General features: G+C 39.4%; 1 protein-coding gene across 5 annotated transcripts in view; it reads left to right on the forward strand.

Annotated features, from left to right (window-relative positions):
* Nucleotides 1-25,023, forward strand: part of DENND5A (DENN domain containing 5A) — a 123,715-nt gene that overhangs the window by 30,261 nt on the left and 68,431 nt on the right. For 3 of the 5 annotated variants that reach the window (XM_086678024.1, XM_086678025.1, XM_025929003.2), the window contains exons 2-4: nucleotides 11,690-11,761; nucleotides 12,531-12,640; nucleotides 14,369-15,026. In XM_086678024.1, the coding sequence (XP_086534150.1) occupies nucleotides 11,690-11,761; nucleotides 12,531-12,640; nucleotides 14,369-15,026 (840 nt within the window). The remainder of the gene's footprint in view (nucleotides 1-11,689; nucleotides 11,762-12,530; nucleotides 12,641-14,368; nucleotides 15,027-25,023) is intronic. The other 2 variants (XM_086678026.1, XM_086678028.1) reach the window with 1 other exon arrangement.

The following is a 25,023-nucleotide window of genomic DNA, read 5'->3' on the forward strand; positions in this document are numbered from 1 at the left end:
GCGGTGCGCGCTCCACGGACTGGCGGGAGGGAGCCGGGGCGGAGGGGCGGCTCGCCGGCCAAGCAGAGCCCCCGAGTCTGGCTTGCAAAAAGCGGAGGGGCCTGACGGACTGTGTTCCGACAGCAAGCGCGACTTAGCGTCTGGGAGGTCATAAGTTAACAGCTCTGCTCAGAAAGCGGGAAGGCTGGAGGACAAAGGGAAGGAGAGCTGCTGAGCCCCCGGACGACAGAGCTCAGTTTGGTGGGGAACAAAGGCGCTCGCCGGCGCCATTTCCCCCGCCCATCCCCCAGCCAAAATCCCAAAGAGAACCAGTTCCTGCCAGGGAACTTGCTGGCTCCGCGCAAACACCCAACTCTGCGCTTCTGCGGAGCCAAACCTCCGGCAGCGGATCTGACTCCCTCCTGCTGCCACAGGGCCCCTCCTGAAGTGGATCACCTAAGGAGAAGCAAGCTAAGCCTGCCCCTCCTGCCCCTGTGCACCTTGCCTACCCACCCCAGCTAAGACGCCAGATCCCCAGCATCACAAGCCTGGCAGTGTGCAAGTAGCCCAGACGGGCCACCCCACCCCACAGTGAATCCTGCCCCTAGGAGAGGGGAAGAGAAGGCACACACCAGTCTGACTGTGGCCCCAGCAGTGGGCTGGGGGCAGACATCAGGTCTGACGGCGGCCCCGCCCACCAACTCCAGTTATACACCACAGCACAGGGGAAGTGCCCTGCAGGTCCTCACCACGCCAGGGACTATCCAAAATGACCAAGCGGAAGAATTCCCCTCAGAAGAATCTCCAGGAAATAACAACAGCTAATGAGCTGATCAAAAAGGATTTAAATAATATAACAGAAAGTGAATTTAGAATAATAGTCATAAAATTAATCGCTGGGCTTGAAAACAGTATAGCTGACAGCAGAGAATCTCTTGCTACAGAGATCAAGGGACTAAGAACAGTCACGAGGAGCTGAAAAACACTTTAAACGAAATGCATAACAAAATGGAAACCACCACGGCTCGGATTGAAGAGGCAGAGGAGAGAATAGGTGAACTAGAAGATAAAAGTTATGGAAAAAGAGGAAGCTGAGAAAAAGAGAGATAAAAAAAATCCAGGAGTATGAGGGGAAAATTAGAGAACTAAGTGATACACTAAAAAGAAATAATCTACGCATAATTGGTATCCCAGAGGAGGAAGAGAGAGGGAAAGGTGCTGAAGGGGTACTTGAAGAAATAATAGCTGAGTACTTCCCTGAAGTGGGGAAGGAAAAAGGCATTGAAATCCAAGAGGCACAGAGAACTCCCTTCAGACGTAACTTGAATCGATCTTCTGCACGACATATCATAGTGAAACTGGCAAAATACAAGGATAAAGAGAAAATTCTGAAAGCAGCAAGGGGTAAACGTGCCCTCACATATAAAGGGAGACCAATAAGACTCGTGACTGATCTCTCTTTTGAAACTTGGCAGGCCAGAAAGAATTGGCACGAGATTTTCAGTGTGCTAGACAGAAAAAATATGCAGCCGAGAATCCTTTATCCAGCAAGTCTGTCATTTAGAATAGAAGGAGAGATAAAGGTCTTCCCAAACAAACAAAAACTGAAGGAATTTGTCACCACTAAACCAGCCCTCCAAGAGATCCTAAGGGGGACCCTGTGAGACAAAGTACCAGAGACATCACTACAAGCATAAAACATACAGACATCACAATGACTCTAAACCCATATCTTTCTATAATAACACTGAATGTAAATGGACTAAATGCGCCAACCAAAAGACATAGGGTATCAGAATGGATAAAAAAACAAGACCCATCTATTTGCTGTCTACAAGAGACTCATTAGACCTGAGGACACCTTTAGATTGAGAGTGAGGGGATGGAGATCTATTTATCATGCTACTGGAAGCCAAAAGAAAGCTGGAGTAGCCATCCTTATATCAGACAAACTAGACTTTAAATTAAAGGCTGTAACAAGAGATGAAGAAGGACATTATATAATAGTGACAGGGTCTATCCATCAGGAAGAGCTAACAATTATAAATGTCTATGCACCGAATACCGGAGCGCCCAAATATATTTCATGACTGGAAGTCTGTACCTGTGACCACCATCACCCATTTTGACTGAGACCTCACTCATTTCATTTATCCCTTGTGGGAGTAGTATGGGAGTAAGGTGGGGTCTAGTTCTTTTATTTTAAAAAATTGAGATATAATTCATGTAACATAAATAAACCATCTTAAAATGTACACTTCAATGGTTTTTAGTTTACTCACTGTGTTTTGCAGCCATCACCACTATCTAGTTCTAGAACATTTCTGTCATCCCAAACAAACTGCACACCTATTAGCAATTAGTCCCCTGGCAGCCACTTTCTGTTTCTATGTATGGCTATTCTGAATATGTCATATAAATAGAGTAATACAATATGTAGCATTTTGTGTCTGACTTCTTTCACTTAACATAATGTTTTCAAGGTTCATTTGTATTGTAGCATCTAACAGTACTTCATTCTTTTTAATGGCTGAATAATGTTCCATTTTACAGTTCTAAAACAATTTATATCTTCATGAGCTGATGCCATCTTCAATAGACTTTCAACCAGTCCTTCTGTTTTTAGTTCCATTTTTATCCCTACTTCCATAAGTGCCTGATGCTACAAGTTCCTGAGCTTTTTGGAGGTTGTATTATATCTTAGCTTTCTCTAGTCTGTTGTCAGGAACCACTCATCCATCTCCTTTTCAGCTTCTAAAATTTTGCTGCTCTCACCTTCATTTTCATTCTGTGGCTATGCCACCCTGACCCCTACCCTTATGTTGTTCTCATGGGGTTTTGGGGAGAGAGGCAGCAGAGGGAGAACTAAAGCATGCCTTCTCATAATTCAAAGGGGACAATTTCCATGCTGGGTCAGACTTGAGGCCCAACAGTCATTAAGTCATGAAATGATGAAGCTAGGAAAACCTTTATAGATCGTCCTCTACTTCTTTATCTTTTAGGTGAGGAAAGTGAGACCCACAAGACTCAGTAAATTGTTTAGGTCACACAACTAGTGAGTAGCCAAGGTGGGATCTTAACTCTGTCTCCTGCGTTCTGGGTTGTTGCTTACAGTTAATTTAGGCTGATTAGTTTACAGTTTGGTGTTAAGGAGAGCATGAAGATTGCTCATATTTGTCCTTTGCCATTTCTTACTTAGAGATCCCAGTTCACTGGGTTTGCCTAAGCCTGTTTTACTGGAGGGGCTAGCTTTTAGAGAAAAGTGCCTATAGCATATGTATAGCCTCTGGGAGTTCTTACTCTATTTTAGTAATTCAGTATAGTATGTACTGTATGTAATTCAGTACAGTATATGTATATCCAGCTCACAAGAGGGGTTGGTTAGACTGCTCTGAAAGACCATGAATTTGATAGCTTGTTGCTTCCCATACAAAACAGAACAGATTATCTAAGTTACAGATGTTAGCCCAATGGATGTGTGCCCTGTAGGGTTTTTGGCTGGGCTAAAAGGGAGGCAATGCCTATACTTGACACCTTGTTACCAAAGTTTTGTCCTACCTGTTGTTTGGAGCAGTCCTGTCTGGATCGGTTCTCAAACCTCTGACTCTTGTTTTTTTTGTTTTTTGTTTTTTAAACCTCAGACTCTTGTTAAAACTGGGTACATCAGGGGCTCCTAGGTGGCTCAGTTGGTTGGGTAACTGACTCTTGATTTTGGCTCGTCATAATCTCACAGTTCAAGCCCTGCTTTGGGCTCTGTGCTGAGCATGGAGCCTGCTTGGGATCCTGCTTGGGATTCTGTGTTTCCCTCTCTCTCTGCCCCTCCCCTGTTCTCTCTCTCTCTCTCTCTCTCTCTCTCTCTTTTTCTCTCAAAATAAAGAAATAAACTAAAAAAAAAAAAAAACTGGGTACCTGAGAAGTTCAGCCATTTTAGAAATATTAGATGCAGGAGTTGGACTAGGTATGGTGCCTGGAAGATGTCAAGCAGGAGGTAAAGCATCAAAAAAAGTAATGGCTGTATACCTAAATCGAAAGTTATCTGACAAAGAAAATATGTTGAGAAAGAAAGTGAACAAATGTACCTCAAGGGGAACACAAAGGGGTAACAGATGGTTTCTGTTGCTTTTATTGAAAAGTCTGGTGAGCAGCTTTTCTGGGTTATTGCCTTAGAAGAGGCCTTGTGGTGTGTCCAAAGTGGGGGGCAGCTCACTCCCTGCATTTTGGGTATTTGTAAATGTCTGACTCTTGAGCACAAGTCACCTGGTCATGTGGGCCAGGGTACAGCCTGTCTCTTCAAGGAGCAGTTACCCTCTTTCTGCTGCAGAAGCTGTAAATTTGCCTCAATTTCATATGTAGAAGACGTGAGGGAGAGCGATGAGTATAGTGTTAAATGGTTTTCTGTAGCTACCAAAACATACCTAGTCTTACTGTGTTTTTTAAAAATGTTTATTTATTTATTTTGAGAGAGAAAAAGAATGCATGCAGGTGAGCGGAGGAGGGGCAAAGAGAGAAGGGGAGAGAGATAATCCCAAGCAGGCTCCATGCTCAGCACAGAGCTCAATGCAGGGCTCAGCACAGGGCTCAATCTCCCAAATCGTGAGATCATGACCTGAGCCAAAATCAAAAGTCAGATGCTTAACAGACTGAGCCACCCAGGCGCCCCCTTACTGTGTTTTTTAAGCTATCTCCATTTAAAAAGTGCTGATAGTAATAAATGGCCATCTAAAAGGAATAGCAATGTTAATTTTTGTTTAGGTAGAAATTTGCATTCCCTTCTCTTACTGCACTGTGTCCCATCAGTCAAAGATGGCAGGAAACGATTTCTGATTTACAGGGGTTCAGAAAATTATCTGGAAGATAAGGAGAATGCTGAGGCAGCAAGTGAATTAAAGGTGAAACACAAGCTGGTTTTTCAGCATGCACAAGAAACCAAGTGTAGGTTGGTAGTAATACAATTTTCATGGGCAGTCTGTTTTAGAAATGTTTCTAACAGGAAAAATATAGTGACATCTTTTAGTGCAGGAAGTAAACTTTATAGCACGAGTGGCCCTGAATTGGTCACCATTGTCACCAAAATGATCAGTTTTAGGACATCCCAGAATGCCAGTATGCAAATGAAGGCATAATAACCTGGTTGTATCCATTCCCAGAGGAAAAAAATTCTACTACTCTTGCTGTAGATAATGTGAATTAGACCTTATAGGATTGGTGTGGATGTGGTGAGATGAGGCAGCCCATGTGACACTTCTGTTTTGGGCCTGAAGGGAAAGATAGAGTTCAGCTGTCTTTGAAGAGCTCAGTCCAAGGTATACCTTTGAATGCTTGAATTGTATTGCTTGAAGCCTCTGCTTTAAAACCTTGACAGGTTGTTAAAATCATTAAAAGTTTTTTTATTTTATGAGAGAGAGAGAGAGAGGGAGCGCAAGCGGGGGAGGGCAGAGAGAGAGACGGAGACAGAGACAGACAGACCGAAGTAGGCTCAAGACTCCCAACTGTCAGCACAGAGCCTGACGTGGGGCTTGAACCCACAAACCATGAGATCATGACCTGAGCTGAAGTCGGGTGTTTAACCAACTCAGCCACTCAAGCGTCCCTAAGAGAATTTTTTTTTTGAAATTTTTTTTAACATTTATTTCTTGTTGAAAGACAGAGACAGAGTGCGATCAGGGGAGGGGCAGAAAGAGAGGGAGACAGAATCTGAAGCAGGCTCTAGGCTCAGAGCTGTCAGCACAGAGACCAACATGGGGCCCGAACCCACGAATCAGGAGATCATGACCTGAGCCGAAGTCGGACTGACTAAGCCACCCAGGCACCCGTAAAAATTTTTTTTTAAATTAAAGAATGTAGTTTTTAAAGACATTAAACTTTTTTTTGAGGTAATTTTAGATTCATATGCAGTTGTAAGAAATAATACAGAGACGACTCTCTACCCTCTACCAAGTAGTAACATCTTGCAATGCTATTGGATGCTCTCACAACCAGGATATTGACATTACTGTACTCAAGACACAGAATAATTCCATCACCACAAGGATTCTTGTGGGTTGCCCTTTTATAGACACCCCCTACTCCCCATTTCTGACCTTTGGCAATCACCAATGTGTTCTTCATTTCTAAAATGTAATTTCAAAATGTTATGTATGTGGAATCATATAGTATATAACTTACTGGGATGGGCTTTTCTTGTAGCAGTACACTGCATGGTAGCAGTGAATTCTCTTAGTTTTGTTTTACTTGAAAATGTTTTGATTTTTCCTTCATTTTTGAAAGATTTTTTTCTGCTAATAGAATTCTGGGTTGACAGGTTTTTTTTTTTTTTTAAATTTTTTTTTTTTCAACGTTTATTTATTTTTGGGACAGAGAGAGACAGAGCATGAACGGGGGAGGGGCAGAGAGAGAGGGAGACACAGAATCGGAAACAGGCTCCAGGCTCCGAGCCATCAGCCCAGAGCCCGACGCGGGGCTCGAACTCACGGACCGCGAGATCGTGACCTGGCTGAAGTCGGACGCTTAACCGACTGCGCCACCCAGGCGCCCCTGGGTTGACAGGTTTTTATTTGTTTGTTTCAGTACTTGTATGATGGTGTTCCAGGTCTTCTGATCTCTATTGTTTCTGGTAAGAAAGCCATGGTAATTTCAATCATTTCTTTTCCTTAATGTATCATTTTTCTCTGTCTCCTTTCAAGATTTTCTCCTTAATAGTTTTCTTCTTTCTTTCTCTTTCTTTCTTTCTTTCTTTCTTTCTTTCTTTCTTTCTTTCTTTCTTTCTTTCTTTCTTCCTTTTTTTTAAAGTTTGTGATGTACAGTTTTTATTTTCTTGGTATGTATCCTGCTTAGAATCCATTGAGCTTTTTGAATCTGTAAATCTGTGTCTTTTACCCAATTTGGGAAATTTTTTATTATTATTTCTTCAATTAAAAAAACTTCTTTTAAAACCTCATTTGCTCTCCTTTTTTTCCGGGGCTTCAATTATATGTATATCAGGCTTGTTGCCCCAGAGATCTCTGGGGTCCTCTCCCCCACTCTCCTTTTCTCCTTAATCTTTTTTTCTCTTTGTTTTTCAGATTGGATACTTTTTTTGCTCTTTTTAAGTTCACTAACTCTTCTGCATTCCCAATCAGCAGATTGTTAAGCCCATCTTCTGAATTATAGTCTATTTTTGCTGTTGAGATCTACTATTTGTTCATTTATTATGATCATAGCTGTTTTCAAATCCTTGTCTGTTAATCCCAGTATTTGGATCAAGTCAGGATCAGTTCCTGTTGACTGACTCTTCTTTTGAGAATGGGTCAATTTTTCTTCTTTCTTTCCTTCTTTCTTTCTTTCTTTCTTTCTTTTTTTTTTTTTTTTTTTTTTTCTATTTCTTTATATGCTGAATAGTTTCGTTGGGTTTTGTCCTTGTTATTGAGTATGACATGTTGTAGACAGTCTGGATTCCATTACCTTCCTCCAAAGAACACTGAATTTTGTTTGTTTTGTCCCCTGCAGTGAATGGCAGTTTAAATCTCAGTTCAGTTCTTTTAGCCCTAACTTGCCTGAGGTCTGTTCCATGCATGCATAGTTTGGGGATTAGCCAGAGATTTCAGCAGAATTTATACACAGAGTTTGAGGCACCTTTTTCGGGTTCTCTTTGGAATTTCCCTCCCTCACTTATCTGTGTTGGTTGCCTTACAGTTTGTCTTCTGGTTTGTGAAGCTAGTAAGACTGTGAATTTTTATCTGAATTTTAGCCATCTTTCATGGCACAGACTGGGACCTGCCCAGCCAAAAGCTATAAGAAGGGACACTTGGTGTCATTACCTTCTTCCAAATTTTGACCCTCTCTTTCCCTCATGATCTGCCTGCCTTTTGTTCCCTAGTATCTTCAAGTAGTTGTTTTTTTTTATTTTCTGTCTAGAATTCATAGTTATCTGCAAGAGATTTGGTCTCATAGGAGCTACTCTTCTATGACTGGAAGCAGAACCTCCATCATGCTAGATATTAATTATTCTGTTGACAGAGTCATCTTTTTTTCAGTTGTAGTTTCACAGATATTTGTATTATCCTTCCCATCTCTTTTAAGGGATGAGATACAAAAATGCCCTTAGCTCTTGCTCTGTTTTCTCTTTTTTTTTTAGACTTCAAATTTTATGGAAAGTTTCTTAAGTGTATGTCAACTCTGATTACTGTTAGGTTTAGAAATTGAAATACTCCTTTTATTTGGTATATTAATCCAAGATGTAGGTATAACAAATGTGTCCTGTAGACACTTTCCTAGGAACTGATGGTTACTTTTGTTTTGCTTGAATTTAAGCTAACACTGTGTTCTGGAGAAGTTTTGTGTAATTTAACATAAACCAGATGGAGATTTGACTGTATTGGGTCTTTCTCACGTTGTTGTTTGGGACATGCCTTTTTATATCTGCTCTACCATTTCAAAACTGTTGCTTTCCCCACAGATTGAAACTTGGTGGACATTTTCTGATGATTTTTCAGATGACTTCAGACAGAAGTTTTGAGGATAATATTTTTTTAACTTGTTCACATATATGTGTATATTTAAAGAGAGAAATTTGCATCCATAGTCTTCTTATGATAAAAAAGGAGAAAATAATGTCCTGTTTTGAGTCAACATCAACCCAGAAAGCAGTTATTTAGTAGTGAATATATTTTATTTTAGACTGTATGTAAACCTACCCATTTAGGTTAATCTGTAAGTGGTCAAATGTTTCCTGCCCAAAATAGAAACACTTGGAGCTGTGGTTTCTGATTTTTTTGGGTCATGGAACCCTTTGAGAATCTGATGAAAATTGTGTTTTCTCTTGAGAAGAATGCACATATTTTCATACAAAATTCTGTAAATAATTTCAGAGTTTAGGGGCTCCTTTGAAGCTTCTCATTTGTAAGCATCCTACATTTAGGGTTATTCAAATCAACCTAGTACCAACAGGCTAATAGCAATACAAATGTCAGTTTGTTTCTGACTTGGTCAAAGCAGAACAAGTAAACAAAGAACCTAATAGAAGTCCTTGTAAGGCGTGCAGTCTTAAAAAAAAAAATCTGTTGGGGGCGCCTGGGTGGCGCAGTCGGTTGAGCGTCCGACTTCAGCCAGGTCACGATCTCGCAGTCCGTGAGTTCGAGCCCCGCGTCAGGCTCTGGGCTGATGGCTCGGAGCCTGGAGCCTGTTTCCGATTCTGTGTCTCCCTCTCTCTCTGCCCCTCCCCCGTTCATGCTCTGTCTCTCTCTGTCCCAAAAATAAATAAAAACGTTGAAAAGAAAAAAAAAAAATTAAAAAAAAAATCTGTTATGATTTATTTGAATTGTACTTCCCCAGGGACAGATTCACAAAGATAAATCTATACCTAGTTGACTAATTTTTAAGTTGCTGTTAGAAATGGGCCTTAGTTCTTGGTATCCAGAATTGCTGACATTTGTGGACTCTGTATGTGTTGGGCAAATAAGTAGTTACGGTTTCAGGACAATAGGACGGTTGTGGTTGTGATATCTTATTCCTAATATTGTTTGAATTTCCAAAGGTCTGAATAATTGAGGATTTAAGGGACCTGTGACATATGTACAGGTCTCAGGAGGTGGGGTATGTAGGTGTTTCTGTGGCATTAAGTCCCTGCCACTTATTCTCAAAACTCATCCCTCACTATATTATGAAAGACTGAATTGTTTTAATAAAAATATCTTAGGTTTGTGAATCCTTTTACCCTGCGACTTTTCTAATGCTCTTCATAGGATTCTTTAATAAACATAATTTGATCTCAGGGTTCTCATACCTCTTTATACATCCCCTTTCCCCCTGCAGTGAAAACACTAGGTTCCTGATACTGGTCCAGTCTAATACACAGAAAGACTTATGTCTAAGATTGGCACTCTCTTTGGTGCCTTTACTCAGAACCTGACTCTTTAATAAGAAATTTTTACTTAGCTTGTTTGAAGAAGGGGCAGGAGGTAGAGAGGTGATGGGGACAGAGGATCTGAAGACCATTTCTCCTTGTGATTCTTAGCTTCTTCCTCCTCTTTGTACTCCAGGTCAGCTCATCATTTTTACCTCTGGCTTCATCTCTCTGCTGTTTAAAATAGTCCCCTGTTCCATCTTTTGAATGTTCATCATGTCTTAAGGGGCACAGCCATCTTAGAAAAATATCTTTCTCTAAAGGCTTTCATTAGGGACAGTGGTAACTGCCCTGATTCCTGTTTATGTTAAAATATTTTGTGGTTTTTAGTGAGGGGATTTTCTGGCCTAGTAAGGAAGAAATGAGCAAACTGACAACTAAAAGTAATGAAGCTTGGAAGAAAGACATAGTTATCTTCTTAGAACTGAATATAGTTTAAATAAACATTCTGAGACTCTCAGACTATAGACAAGATCATTATGTCAGCTGCTTGCTGTTTAATTTTTTTGTACAGTAAGTGCAGGCTTGCCATGGTGGGCTCTTCGCAGGTATTACCGAAAGCTTGAGATTAGCTGTATATAGCTATAGGGCTTTGTTACTACCCCTGTTACCAGCTGCCTGCTGATTTTGCCACTCTTCTTTAGTGAAGATTACCAGATGTATTTTGAGAGATGAAATTTGCTGGAGAAGAGCTTCAGAAAACTAAGTTTGGAAGAAGGATCAGGAAATGGGAAGTATTGAAATTGCTCTACTGGCTTTATTAATAGAAGGAAGGTTGAGTCTTGTCAGAAGTTGAAAATTATGAATAAGTGGACTTCTGATGATGGACAAAACCTGAGAGAAAGTGGAAGTGAAGGTTTTAGTTATAAAAGTGATAACTTTCTGACTGGAATCATTATTAATTTCTGGAACAGGCACTTCAGAATTGTTATAAATTCTTTAGAAACTTGAGATGCCTCTGGGACGATTTAGAGTGAAGGACTATCTGACTTTACATTTATCCCAGCCCTGTGTTTGTGGACAATATGTCTTCCTTAATCACCAGGTCCTTTGTGTTCCAAACCAACTTAGAAAAACTGTAGTTGGAATAGAATTTATATTATCAACTAGAACATGTAAACAGGGTCCTCTACAAGCGTGCTCTGAATGGTTGGACCACATAGACTAAAAATCTGGAGGCTGCCAGACAGTAACCTCTCTGAAGTGGTTATTTGTGTATGTTCTTTTTCCTATACAGTTAAGAGTATAAGGTCCTGAGGATGGGTACTTGATTTGGTTCATTGCTATCTCCCACAGTACCTCGGGCCCTTGTATGACATAATTACTCAATAAACAGGTATAGAATTCAGTTGAATTGTTTTTGATCATGTTTTCCACTTATTTTTCCATGAGTCCTACTAAATTTATTTATTTGAAATATTTAGGTGCATTTAATTTGCCCCCTACTCCTTAACTCCTTTGGAAAAGCAGTATTTGGGACAGGATACTTTTGGATAAAGTACCAGTGACTTTATAGTAATTTTATATCTGTTGAGCGCTTCATCTTATTATGCTGTATTGTAATGTTTTTTCAAACCATGAATTGTGTTAGTAGGTCTGCAATTAGTATATTTGGTTTTAATGATATAGAGTAGAAATTATGAGAGTGCATCCCACAAAGTAAGGTAAGTATTATTTTGCGAAATTTGTTTTAGACAAATTTATATGCACGCATCATGTATGTATTTATTGCTCCATGATGTGAAGCTTGTTTCATACTGGAGTCATGGTCAAAAAAGTTTGAATAACATTGCTTTATTGTAATACTCTGTTATTTCATTTATCATATAGCATTATGCCAGTACATACAGGCTTCTAAAGCCAGGGATGGTGCCAGCCCTTTCATTTCCAGTACGACTGAAGGTAAAAACAAAACAAAATTGAGAATACCCGAAGCTTTCTGGTGGCTCTTACATATGTCTCTACAGTGGCATTTTGTACCCTTTGACCTTCTAACTTTCTTGTACCTTTTTTGACCAGTAGGTTTTTCATATTTGTGTCCCTCTAGGTGGTGGGTTCTTTGGTTCTTCCTTTTTTCACTTTAATGTTCTTTATTTCAGTATACTCTGTTTTTAGGGGGAAAGGAGGAACAAAGGAGAATTTCAGAATTTCAAATGATTCTGAATTGACAAAATGGCTCATTAGATTTACCCTGAAATCTGCTTTCTTAATGTTCTTGAATCTTTTAGTCCCTTTGTGTTTTTTTCTGAGATCATAGAAATGCATACTTGATTGTGAATTTAAAATCATTTATGCTTCTATGTTATCAGTTGACTTAAAGCACACTAAATTGTGGTTTTTTGGGGAGGAAAAAGGATGGATATAATCCTTTGTCATTCCTTGCACTTTCTCCACTCTCCCAGGAAGGTTAACCATTGGGTTTGTAGTAATAATTCATTTTCAAGAAAAGAAAAGATAGTTGTGTCCAGTATTAACCATGCTAAACCTTTTCAGCTTCTTGCTTACCTAATAATGACTTTAATACCTTTCCTGTTCTTAGATGGTTGGCATACTAACCTAACCTCTTTGCCTTTACTTCTGTACCTTGCTGGACTACCAAGCTCAGACATTCATAACATTGTGATTTCAAGGGACTTTGTAGAGATGATTTGCTTCATTCTTTTTCTTGCAGGAGAAAATTTTGAGCAGACACCGCTGAGACGAACATTCAAGTCCAAGGTCCTTGCCCGATACCCTGAGAATGTAGAATGGAATCCCTTTGACCAAGATGCAGTGGGAATGGTTAGTATTTGTTAGCTACAAGTATGAAGTAATTTACAAAGTAATTTATAGTGGAATTGTGAGTCCAGGGTGTGGTAGCAGTGATTCCACTAACTACCAGGAACTTTTGAAGAAGGGGTTATATGATTATTATTTATGATTGTACATTTTGATCAACAAATCAGATATTCAGGATGTATGAAATACACTGAAAAGTCACAGTGTGTTTCTGTTATGTCAGACAAATACATAGTACTGGGTCATTGAACTTTGTGGTACTGAGCTACTGGTTGCTTATAGCATTGAGATTGCACAGTGAGTCCGATTTAAAGGAGTTTTCTCTCAATCTGGGTTGTATATATGTCTGAGTGATACTGCAGAAATGGGTATTTTGTTTCATCATAATTTTAGATAGGACAACATTTTAAATCTCATGTAGAAGAATACTACTGTGAATAATCTAACTTTTATTGAGTATTCACCTTGTGCTAGGCAGTGTGATAAGCATTTTACATGAATTAACTCACGTAATCTTCATAATACCCCTTACGTAGATGATATTAAATACACACACACACACACACACACACACACACACACACACACACACACACATTTATACATGAAGAAACTAAGATCCAAAGAGTGATGTGTTTAAAGTCACATGACTAAGAAGCAGTTGAGCTACAATTTGATCACTATGCCATAGTCTGGTTCCAGTGCTATGCTTTTCATCACATCTTTGTACTGCCTGTATTAATTCTTAATAGCTTTCTGTACTTTTTTAGAGGATGATCTTGTTTGATGCACATAATAACCCTGTGAAGTAGGCAGAGTAGACTGTATTATCTTCATTTCACAGATGAGGAAACTGAGTATTAACCTCAAGTTTTTTGACTCCTGGTTCAGTGCTTATTTTATTTTTGACATGCTGTATTCTAGAAACATCTAGGTTTTGGGAAGTCAAGTCCAAAGGTAATGGATATACCATAAGGTAATATGTTATATCCTTTTATTTGTTAACCCAGGCTGCTGGTAGATCATTTGTATAGCCTGGTTTTTGTAAGCCTGGAAAATGGGGACCAATTGATGTAGGTCAGTTTGATTAGCTATCTAAGTTTCTTTATATAACCCATCTGAGTTAAAGTGAAAAAAACTGCATCTTTATCCTGATTATGTCATCTCTTTTATGTGCAATGCTCCCTTTTTTCTGTGAAAAGAGAAGGTTCTCTTGATGGCAGAATTTTGTGAGCTGATAAGAATCTAAAACTTTATGTTTATTTTTAGGTGCAAAATTTTATCTGTCTAGTTTTTAGGTATATTTCTAGCATCCTTTCCCAATAAATGCTGTCATGCTTAACCACCTACTTAAATTCTCCAAGCTTTCTCTTACCTCCTTATCTTTGGGCATTTTCTCCCTGTCCCTGAAATACCCTTCTCTCCCTTGTCTACCTCATGAATTCTAACATAACCTCATCAACAAGCCTTTTCTGATGTTTTTGGGTTGGGTTGTCCATTCTGTGTTACCCTAGCACTATGTTACTGGATAGCCCTGATAACTGCATTGTAATTATATTTACTTGCACGTCTTAGAATTGACGATCTTGAGGACAGATCTTTTCCTGTATTGATCTTGATCTCTCAAACACCTAGCATAATAGGTACTCTGTGAGTAAATCAACAGCGATGGTATTCTGAAGAGGACCAACAGTGAGTTCTCACCACTTGTTTCCTTGTTGTCTTTTACAGCTATGCATGCCCAAAGGGCTGGCATTCAAGACCCAGGCTGATCCCAGGGAGCCCCAGTTCCATGCCTTTATTATCACAAGGGAGGATGGCTCTCGGACATTTGGGTTTGCCCTCACGTTTTATGAGGAGGTGACTAGCAAACAGATCTGCAGTGCAATGCAGACCCTCTACCACATGCATAATGCTGAGTATGATATCCTACATTCTCCGTCTGCTGATGGCCAAGATGACAGTGGCATGGACGATGGTGAAGGCACTCCTGGGACTAAGCTTCAGCGCTTCAACTCTTACGACATTAGCCGGGACACGCTCTACGTCTCTAAGTGCATTTGCCTCATAACACCCATGTCCTTCATGAAAGCATGCCGGAGTGTGCTGGAACAACTTCACCAGGCAGTCACTTCACCTCAGCCCCCTCCACTGCCCCTTGAGAGCTACATATACAATGTACTCTACGAGGTGCCACTTCCACCTCCTGGCCGGTCCTTGAAATTTTCTGGAGTTTATGGGCCAATAATCTGCCAGAGACCAAGTACTAATGAGCTTCCCTTATTTGACTTTCCTGTCAGAGAGGTCTTTGAACTGCTTGGGGTGGAAAATGTGTTTCAGCTTTTTACTTGTGCTCTTCTGGAGTTTCAAATCCTGCTCTACTCACAGCGTAAGTCAGTGCTTACTAGAGTTCTCTCCCTGCACAGGGCCTCCCTTCTTTCCGTATCAAATGCAGTGGCGCTGATGGTAAAGGTCCAGGGCTGTTAAAATTTGAGCAAAACTCAGATCTTTTGCAGGTAGGTGGTAGATGGAAAACCGATAGAACACAAGAGGGTCACAGTTTTTACTTGGCTATCATCACCATGGCCTTTTGCTGGACACTTCAGTCTAGGAGGGGATTCCTGCTTCCTGACATCCCTTCTAGTTGATGCTGAAAAGAGGGGTAGGAGGTGATGGTTCTGGGAAGCTCACTTTCCAACATTCTGCAGAGTTATTTCTGCCCCTTCCACAGCCTGACAGTAAAACTGAGGATTCACAAACAATGATCCTTCATATATTTGAAAAAAATATATTTGATAAAAGGAGAATGTGTTGCTTCTTCTTTCTGTTGTTTGTTATAACTGAATTGTTTTTTATAAATGAGAAGTGAACTGAATGTGAGCAGCAGATTTGGACAAAATAGTAAAGTAGATCAGAAGGAAACAGATGTTTATTAAATGAACCAGAAAAGTAACATAAAATGTATTCATTCAGTACTTATTTATTGAGAGCCTAGTGTGTGCCAGGCATTGTTTCAGGGTCTAGAGACACAGTGATGGACAGAACAGATAAAAACCCTTCCTATAATGGAACTGATATTTTAGTGGGGAAGGAGAGGTGATTATATAAATAAATAAAGCTTATAGTGTGTAAGGTGTTAATAAGGTCTGTGGAGAAAAGTAAAACAGGAAAGAGGATGGTATTTGGAGAAGGGAAGTTCCAATTTTTTTTTTTAATTCTTTTTATTTTTATTTTTTATTTTTATTTTTATATGAAATTTATTGTCAAATTGGTTTCCACACAACACCCAGTGCTCATCCCAAAAGGTGCCCTCCTCAATACCCATCACCCACCCTCTCCTCCCTCCCACCCCCCATCAACCCTCAGTTTGCTCTCAGTTCTCAACAGTCTCTTATGCTTTGGCTCTCTCCCACTCTAACCTCTTTTTTTTTTTTTTTTCCTTCCCCTCCCCCATGGGTTCCTGTTAAGTTTCTCAGGATCCACATAAGAGTGAAACCATATGGTATCTGTCTTTCTCTGTATGGCTTATTTCACTTAGCATCACACTCTCCAGTTCCATCCATGTTGCTACAAAAGGCCATATTTCATTTTTTCTCATTGCCACGTAGTATTCCATAGTGTATATAAACCACAATTTCTTTATCCATTCATCAGTTGATGGACATTTAGGCTCTTTCCATAATTTGGCTATTGTTGAGAGTGCTGCTATGAACATTGGGGTACAAGTGCCCCTATGCATCAGTACTCCTGTGTCCCTTGGATAAATTCCTAGCAGTGCTATTGCTGGGTCATAGGGTAGGTCTATTTTTAATTTTCTGAGGAACCTCCACACTGCTTTCCGGAGCGGCTGCACCAATTTGCATTCCCACCAACAGTGCAAGAGGGTTCCCGTTTCTCCACATCCTCTCCAGCATCTATAGTCTCCTGATTTGTTCATTTTGGCCACTCTGACTGGCGTGAGGTGATACCTGGGTGTGGTTTTGATTTGTATTTCCCTGATAAGGAGCGACGCTGAACATCTTTTCATGTGCCTGTTGGCCATCCGGATGTCTTCTTTAGAGAAGTGTCTATTCATGTTTTCTGCCCATTTCTTCACTGGGTTATTTGCTTTTCGGGTGTGGAGTTTGGTGAGCTCTTTATAGATTTTGGATACTAGCCCTTTGTCCGATATGTCATTTGCAAATATCTTTTCCCATTCCGTTGGTTGCCTTTTAGTTTTGTTGGTTGTTTCCTTTGCTGTGCAGAAGCTTTTTATCTTCATAAGGTCCCAATAATTCACTTTTGCTTTTAATTCCCTTGCCTTTGGGGATGTGTCGAGTAAGAGATTGCTACGGCTGAGGTCAGAGAGGTCTTTTCCTGCTTTCTCCTCTAAGGTTTTGATGGTTTCCTGTCTCACATTCAGGTCCTTTATCCATTTTGAGTTTATTTTTGTGAATGGTGTGAGAAAGTGGTCTAGTTTCAACCTTCTGCATGTTGCTCTCCAGTTCTCCCAGCACCATTTGTTAAAGAGACTGTCTTTTTTCCATTGGATGTTCTTTCCTGCTTTGTCAAAGATTAGTTGGCCATACGTTTGTGGGTCTAGTTCTGGGGTTTCTATTCTATTCCATTGTCTATGTGTCTGCTTTTGTGCCAGGGAAGTTCCAATTTTAACAGAGTGATTAGTTCAAGCCTTCTCCGAGTGACCCATGTCATATCTGTAAGAAAAATATTCTAAGCAAAGGGCATAGGACATATAAAGGTTTTGAGACAAGAATGTGCTTGTTATGTTCAAGAACAGTGAGAAAAATGGGTGGATGGAATGGAGTGAGAGAGCAGGGATATAGAAGCAGATGTTAGAGACTTAACAGCAGCCTAGATTTTTTTTTTTTAATTTTTTTAATGTTTATTTTTGAGACAGAGAGAGACAGAGCATGAGCAGAGGAGGGTGGAGAGAGAGAGGGAGACACAGAATCCGAAGCAGGCTCCATCCAGGCTCTGAGCTGTCAGCACAGAGCCTGACGTGGGGCTCAAACTCATGAGCTGTAAGATCATGACCTGAGCTGAAGTCGGACACCCAACTGACTGAGCCACCCAGGTGCCCCTAGATTTTATGGTCTCATAAGGACTTTGTTACTCTGAGATGCATAGTCATTGTAGGTTTTAAGTTTTTTGACTTTTTATTTTGAAGTAGTTTCCAGCTATGGAAGAGTTGCAAGAAGTGTTCAAAGAACTCTTGTATGCTCTCCCACAATTCACCAATTGTTAACTTTTGTTGGCCACATTTGTTTTATCATTCTCTCTCTGTATATGTGTGCACATAACTGAACCCTTGAGAATCATTGCAGACACCATGGCCCTTGACTCCTAAATGCTTCGGCTTTCATTTCATAAGAACAGGAACGTTTTCTTACATAACCATAGTCTGATTATCACATTTAGGAAACATAACATTGTTACAATATTGTTATTCAGGTTCTACCATTGTCCAATAATGTCTGCTTTGATAATTTTTTCTTTTTTTAAAATTCCTGATCCAGGATCTAGTTGAGTAACATGCATTGCTTTTACTTGTTAGTTCTTCATGTCTTTCATGACATGGACATTTTTGAAGAGTGTAGCAAGGCATTCTGTAGAATGTCCCTCAATTTGGGTTTGTCTGATGTTTCTTCATGATTAGACTCAGGTTATATAATTTTTGGCTGTAATACACAAAAGTGATGTTGTGATTTTCTCAGTGCGTTACATCAGGAGGCACTTGATGTCAGTTTGCCCATCTTTGGTAACGTTAATTTGATCACTTGGTTAAGGTTATGTCTGCCAAGTTTCTTTCTTTCTTTCTTTCTTTCTTTCTTTCTTTCTTTCTTTCTTTCTTTCTTTCTTTCTTTCTTTTTTTTCTTTTAACATTTATTTATTTTTGAGAGACAGAGGACATAGCACAAGTGGAGAGGAGGGGCAGAGAGAGAGGGCGACAGAATCCAAAGCAGGCTCCGGGCTGTCAGCACAGAGCCCGACACAGGGCTAGAACCCACGAACCATGAGATCCTGACCTGAGCTGAAGTCGGACGCTTCACTGACTGAGCTACCCGGGCGCCCCTGCCAAGTTTCTTAACTGGAAAGTTACCCTTTTTCCCTTTGTAATTAATAAGTACTTTGTGGGGAGTTAATTTGAAACTCTGTAAGCATACGACTCCACTTTGAAGTTTGCCCAGTAGATTTAACATCCATTAATGATTCTAGTCTGAATTAGTTATTACCATGATGATTACAAAATGGTGATTTTTCTAGCTACATCTATATTTATTGGTTGGCATTTTACTACAGGGAATAACATTCATTCTCCTTTGTTTATTATTAAATGGGCTCATAGATTTTTATTTTATCTTATTTTACATATATATATATACTTAATGTTTATTTACTTATTTTTGAGAGAGACAGAGTACAAGCAGGGGAGGGGCAGAGAGAGAGACGGAGAATTTGAAGCAGGCTCCAGGCTCTGAACTGTCAGCACAGAGCCTGATGTGAGGCTTGAATGCACAAAGCTCGAGATCATGACCTGAGCTGAAGTCGGATGCTTAACTGACTGAGTGAACCACCCAGGCGCCCTAGATTTTTATTTTATTCAGTAGCGTAGATACCTGTAATGAAGTGCGAATGTTATAGAGGTGGAAAAAGGAGGATTAAAACCAGAAATATGATAGGTGACATTTTTCCATCAGAGTTTCTTCTTATTTTCCAAGAATATGGGTTATTGTATCCATAATAAGAATTTTAAAGAGGTTTGAAGGCAGTTGAGAAGATTTGTGTATAGAATCAAATGGAATTCAGGATCCAAAGTCATGTTTACAGTAAGGTCAAGAAAAAAGCTTTTTCCAAAAAATTCCTGGACATTGTTGAGCATGGCTGACCATAAAATGCAGTGGCCTTCTATTGGCTGTAGGTTATGTTCTGTATTAATAGAGTACTTTAAACAATTCAGGTTGGATTTCTTGAAATAGTTTTTATTTATGATTCAAAGGCCTTAGGTAGATGAAAATCACTCTGGACTTCCAAAAACATGTCATCACCACTCAGTTAGTTTTGACCACTGCTTGTCCTGCCTTCTGAATAGAAAATAAGCATTACTTAAGGAAAAAGAATGCAGGCAAAATTGTAAGAATCTCAAAATATAATCCACTGGGTGACTGAAGTGACATTTTTAGGAATTTTTAACTTGTACAGATCATTTTACCTACTCCTGGATATTTGTTCTTTGGTCCATATATAGCTTTTTAAAATAACTTATTTTTAAAAAATATTTAAATGTTTATTTATTTATTTTGAGAGAAAGGGAGACAGCACAAGCTGGGGAGGGGAAGACATAGAGGGGGAAAGCGAATCCCAAGCAGGCTCCATGCTGCTGTCATTGCCAAGCCTGACGTGGAGCTTGATGTCACGAACTGCAAGATCATGACCTGAGCCAAAATCAAGAGTTGGGCACTTAACTGACTGAGCTACCCAGGTGCCCCTTTAATAGCATATTATTCACTGGTTGGTGCAAAATTGTACATAGAGCAGAAGTTTTTTTATCTGAGTTAGTAGGGTAGTAGATTGGATAATTGGAAAAGTCATTTCAGTCTGAGAATCCTAAAAATGATACATATATCCATTAAACATTGTATTTTAGTGTAAAACATGATTGTATAGTCACTAGTCTTTTGATGAAGGGTCTAGCTATTTCCTTGGATTATGGGTCCACTAATCTAATGTCTGCACTGTTTTTCTTGCATAAACCACACCTATAATTCATTAACTAGGTTTTCCAGATACATTTTTTTTAAAGGGGAGTGAGAACTTAATGAACTTTACAAAAGAACTGGAATGGAGACTACCTGTAGATTTTTGTAGTTTTCCCTAGTTTTTTGCGCTTAATTGCCTCATGATATGCCTAATTCAATTATAGTATGTTTTAGCCACTTTGCATTATTCAGTCTTTTTAAAGCATTTAATTTTGTTTTCAGAGAAAATTCTTTTTTTTGTCCTCATTTCACCATTTATTTACATAATATTTGGTTAAATTATATAATTTATCTGTGTACACAGATACGTTACGTGGTCTTGTAACAAATGTAACTGATTTTTGATAAGCATACATTAGTTTTTACTGCAAAAGTAATGCATGCTGCTTAAGGCATACAATCAAAACAATTCCAAAGGGAATACAATGAACTCTCCTTTCCTCTCTCCCACTGGTGCTAGCAAGAGATCAAGTTTCTTGTATATCCCTAGTGAAAATAATCGTTTTTTAAAAATGTCTATTTATTTATTTATTTATTTATTTATTTATTTATTTTGAGAGACAGAGAGAGTGCGTGTGTGTGTGTGAGAAAGAGCGGCGGAGGGGCAGAGAGAGAGAGAGAGAGAGAGAGAGAGAGAGAGAGAGAGAATCCCAAGCAGGTTCCGCGCCACCAGCGCAGAGCCTGACACGGGGTTCGATCTCACAAACTGAGATCATGACCTGAGCCAAGATTAAGAATCATGTTTAACCAACTGAGCCACCCAGGTGCCCCATAAATAATAGTTTTTAAAAAACAAATAAATAATGTATGGGCAAACAAGGCAAAGAACATTGAAAATTTCCCTTTTTCACCTAGAATTCTATTTCTATGAAGTGACTTCTTAATTTCTTAGTGCCTTCCACCCCCCCAGATTTTTTTAAGCAATTAACTATTTTTATGTTAAGTGTTGAGTACATATGTATTAATTGTAATGTTCTTTAAAGTATTCATATACATTATGATACATGCATGGTATATTAAAAATTGATGCTAAAATTTAATATACATATGTATATGTTTTAAATATGGTATATTAAAACTTAGAAAAAAGCCTTTCAGTTATGTGATAGGAATTTTAACACATTGCTAAAGGTTATATAATGAAGTGTACCCCTGGTTATCCTTTAGAGAGATTACCACTGTCTCTTTCCTTCCAGACATAATCATGCATATATGCTTTTTAGAAACAACACAAATGGGAGCATGCTAATCATTGTTTTGCACTTTCTTTAATAATGGATCTTGGAGATATTGGACATAGAGATTAGTTTATTTCCTAAGAACAAAGAATACACAAGAAACATCCTTGTTCATACAGTTTTCACAGAAGTGTGAGTATGCAAGGGCAGTTTATGATTCGGTTTCTAATGTGCAGGACTTGCCCTGTAGATTGTTTAGGAGTGGACTTATCTGTAGAGTGTTCCCAAGGCTATTATCTTTCTCTGCACAGAGACAAGTCATAAAGACAAGCAGATTCCTCCCTCCTTCCTCACCACGAAGCAGTGGTCATTGTAATCCCACTATGCTTTGCATTATTACCTCTTTTTTAATTTTTTTTTATTTTAAAAAAAAAATTTTTTTTTTCAACGTTTATTTATTTTGGGGACAGAGAGAGACAGAGCATGAACGGGGGAGGGGCAGAGAGAGAGGGAGACACAGAATCGGAAACAGGCTCCAGGCTCTGAGCCATCTGCCCAGAGCCCGACGCGGGGCTCGAACCCACGGACCGTGAGATCGTGACCCGGCTGAAGTCGGACGCTTAACCGACTGCGCCACCCAGGCGCCCCCATTATTACCTCTTTTTGTTAAAAGTAATTGCTCAGTTAATGTTAGGGGAGCCATAAGAGAACACAGTTGTCTAGAGCTGAAGTGTTTCCAGTTGATTTGATTGTTTGAAATGGTTTGGATGCACATGACCTTCAGCTGCATCCTATTTATTGGTTTTGCCTTCTTGGAATGATGAGCACAGACACAGGCAATGGCAAAGGAAGTGCTGATTTGATCATTTGTGTTGTGTACACAAACGGGTTTTTGCTATTGCATACAGCTCTTGGAGGTCAGCATCCTAGTGTGGGTACCACAGATTACTGGAACCCTGAGGTATTGTTTGCTAGGCCATCCTTCAGGTGGGATGTTGCTTTTTTTTTTTTTTTTTTTTTTTTTCAAATTTTTTTTTTTTTTTCAACGTTTATTTATTTTTGGGACAGAGAGAGACAGAGCACGAACGGGGGAGGGGCAGAGAGAGAGGGAGACACAGAATCGGAAACAGGCTCCAGGCTCTGAGCCATCAGCCCAGAGCCCGACGCGGGGCTCGAACTCACGGACCGCAAGATCGTGACCTGGCTGAAGTCGGACGCTTAACCGACTGCGCCACCCAGGCGCCCCGGATGTTGCTTTTTAAAAATATAAATACAGAGAGAAAAAGAAATTCAGAACTCACATAGACCAGAAAGGCCATACAATTCCACGTTTCTAGTATCAGTAAAGTTAAGCCACATAGATGGAAAGCAGCTTAGTCTTGAGAGGAGATTATGTCTGACCTCAAAAAGTGTTTTGTTTCTAAGAATCCCATAATTTCAAGTGCATCACAAGGAATTCTTCAGAGATTTCAATCTGAAGCAAATAAAGTTATCCACTTTTACAAAAATAAGTGGTCTGAGTTTTAGATGCTAGATTACATTTATCCTGAAGAGTAGGGAAAAACCAGAACTAGATTTCTGTGATACTGAAAAACTTGCTTTGATGGAGCAGAGAAGGCCTCTTTCTTCAGACTCTAGCATGCTCTGTGTTATGGTTATAGAGCAGATGTTCCCAGACCTGCAGCTAGGAACCATACATAGTAGTCCAGTGCCAGGAAGTCTCATGACAGAGGCATTTTTGGGACTCCTTTACTTAGACTGTCTGTTGGCCTTCTGTGAGATGTTACTGTCCCTGAGCAGACATGCCAGAAATGCCAGCCACATAAAACACCTGCTTTACTGACTTTGGGTAAAGGAAGGAGGAAGTTGTTTGGTTTTCTCATGATTAAAAAGACCTCTGGTACCTCTGACCCCCACCCCCTAAGATTCAGGTGTGTGTGTGTGTGTGTGTGTGTGTGTGTGTGTGTGTGTGTGTATACACACTGAAAATGGGGGTGGGATATTTCAGTGAATATTTATTCAGAATACGTGTTTGAGAGCCAGTGTTCAGACATAGTAGTAAGACTAAACCAGCTTTAAATACCACTTGAAGGTTTTCTCCCACGCTTTTACATTCTTTTGATTCATCTTAATTTTGAATTTTAAAATAAATTCTTAGGATGTCTGAGATTCTCAAGATTGTTGCTCTTGAGTAGATTATTTACAGACATTCACATGTAGAAGAATATAGGAATTGAAGTCTCATATGGAGAATCATGAGAATTTGTCTTAATAACGATTATTGGGGTGCCTGGGTGGCTCAGTTGGTTGAGCGTCTGACTTTGGCTCAGGTTGCAGTCTCGTGGTTCGTGGGTTCTAGCCCCACATTGGGCTCTGTGCTGACAGGGTGGAGCCTGCTTTGGATCCTCTATCCCCCTCTCTCACTTCACCTCTCCTGCTCACGTTCTTTCTCTCAAAGATAAATAAACATTAAAAAAATAATGATTGTTGGAGTAATTGAGCAGAAGAATTTCAGCAGAAAGATAAAATAGTAAGTTGTATGGTGTCCCATGGAATTGGGGTATCAGGTGAAGAAGAGACTGAGGATAGAGCTTGCAATGGTGTAAATTTTGTTACTCAGTTTTTGTTTACTTTCATGTGGGACTAAATACTTTTTCTGAAATTATTTATATTATTTATATAAAACCTAATTTAATTCTTCAAAGATTGTTTTTTTTTTTTTAATTTGGGAAATGTTTTTGTTGTTGCTTGAATGAGGTGGGGAATCTTCACAAAGTAGTTTTTTTAAAAAAAGTTTATTTACTAAATATTAGAAAAAATTTTTTTCAATATTTATTTTTGAGATACAGAACATAAGTGGGGGAGGGGCAGAGAGAGAGGGAGACAGAATTTGAAGCAGTCTCCAGGCTCTGAGCTGTTAGCACAGAGCCTGGCCTGGGGCTTGAACTCACAAACTGTGAGATCATGACCTGAGCCGAAGTCGGATGCTTAACCGACTAAACCACTTAGGCACCCTTTTACTAAATAGTTTTTAATACAGGAATGACCATGCTTTGTGTGGGCACAATGAAAAATGAGACAGACTCTCTCCTTGAACTCTTATTAGTTTGCCCTGATCTTTAGTGAATATGAGAAGCTCATGTTCTTTTGTCCTTCTGCTAAACTGTTTTTTTTTTTATTGATGATCAAATCTCTGAGTTTACTTTTATGCACTGATTGGTTATATCACTCATTTGTCAAGTGCCTTAGTTTCCCCAAAGAAGCATATGAGGCATTTTCCTGTTGTACCTTTAAAATGTTCAAGATAATGAAATTTTAGTCATTAATCTCTATTTATTTGAATTACTAGTTAAAAGACTATTTGTAGGTCATGTTCTTTTTTGCTTAGCTGAGAGTAAGGTGATAGGCAGTTTTCAAAGCTTTATTAGTGAGCAAATGTAGGGTACTTTAC

The sequence above is a fragment of the Puma concolor genome, chromosome D1 (genome assembly GCF_028749965.1).
Source record: "Puma concolor isolate L17-30 chromosome D1, mPumCon1.1.hap2, whole genome shotgun sequence".
In the NCBI taxonomy this organism is placed as follows: domain Eukaryota; kingdom Metazoa; phylum Chordata; class Mammalia; order Carnivora; family Felidae; genus Puma; species Puma concolor.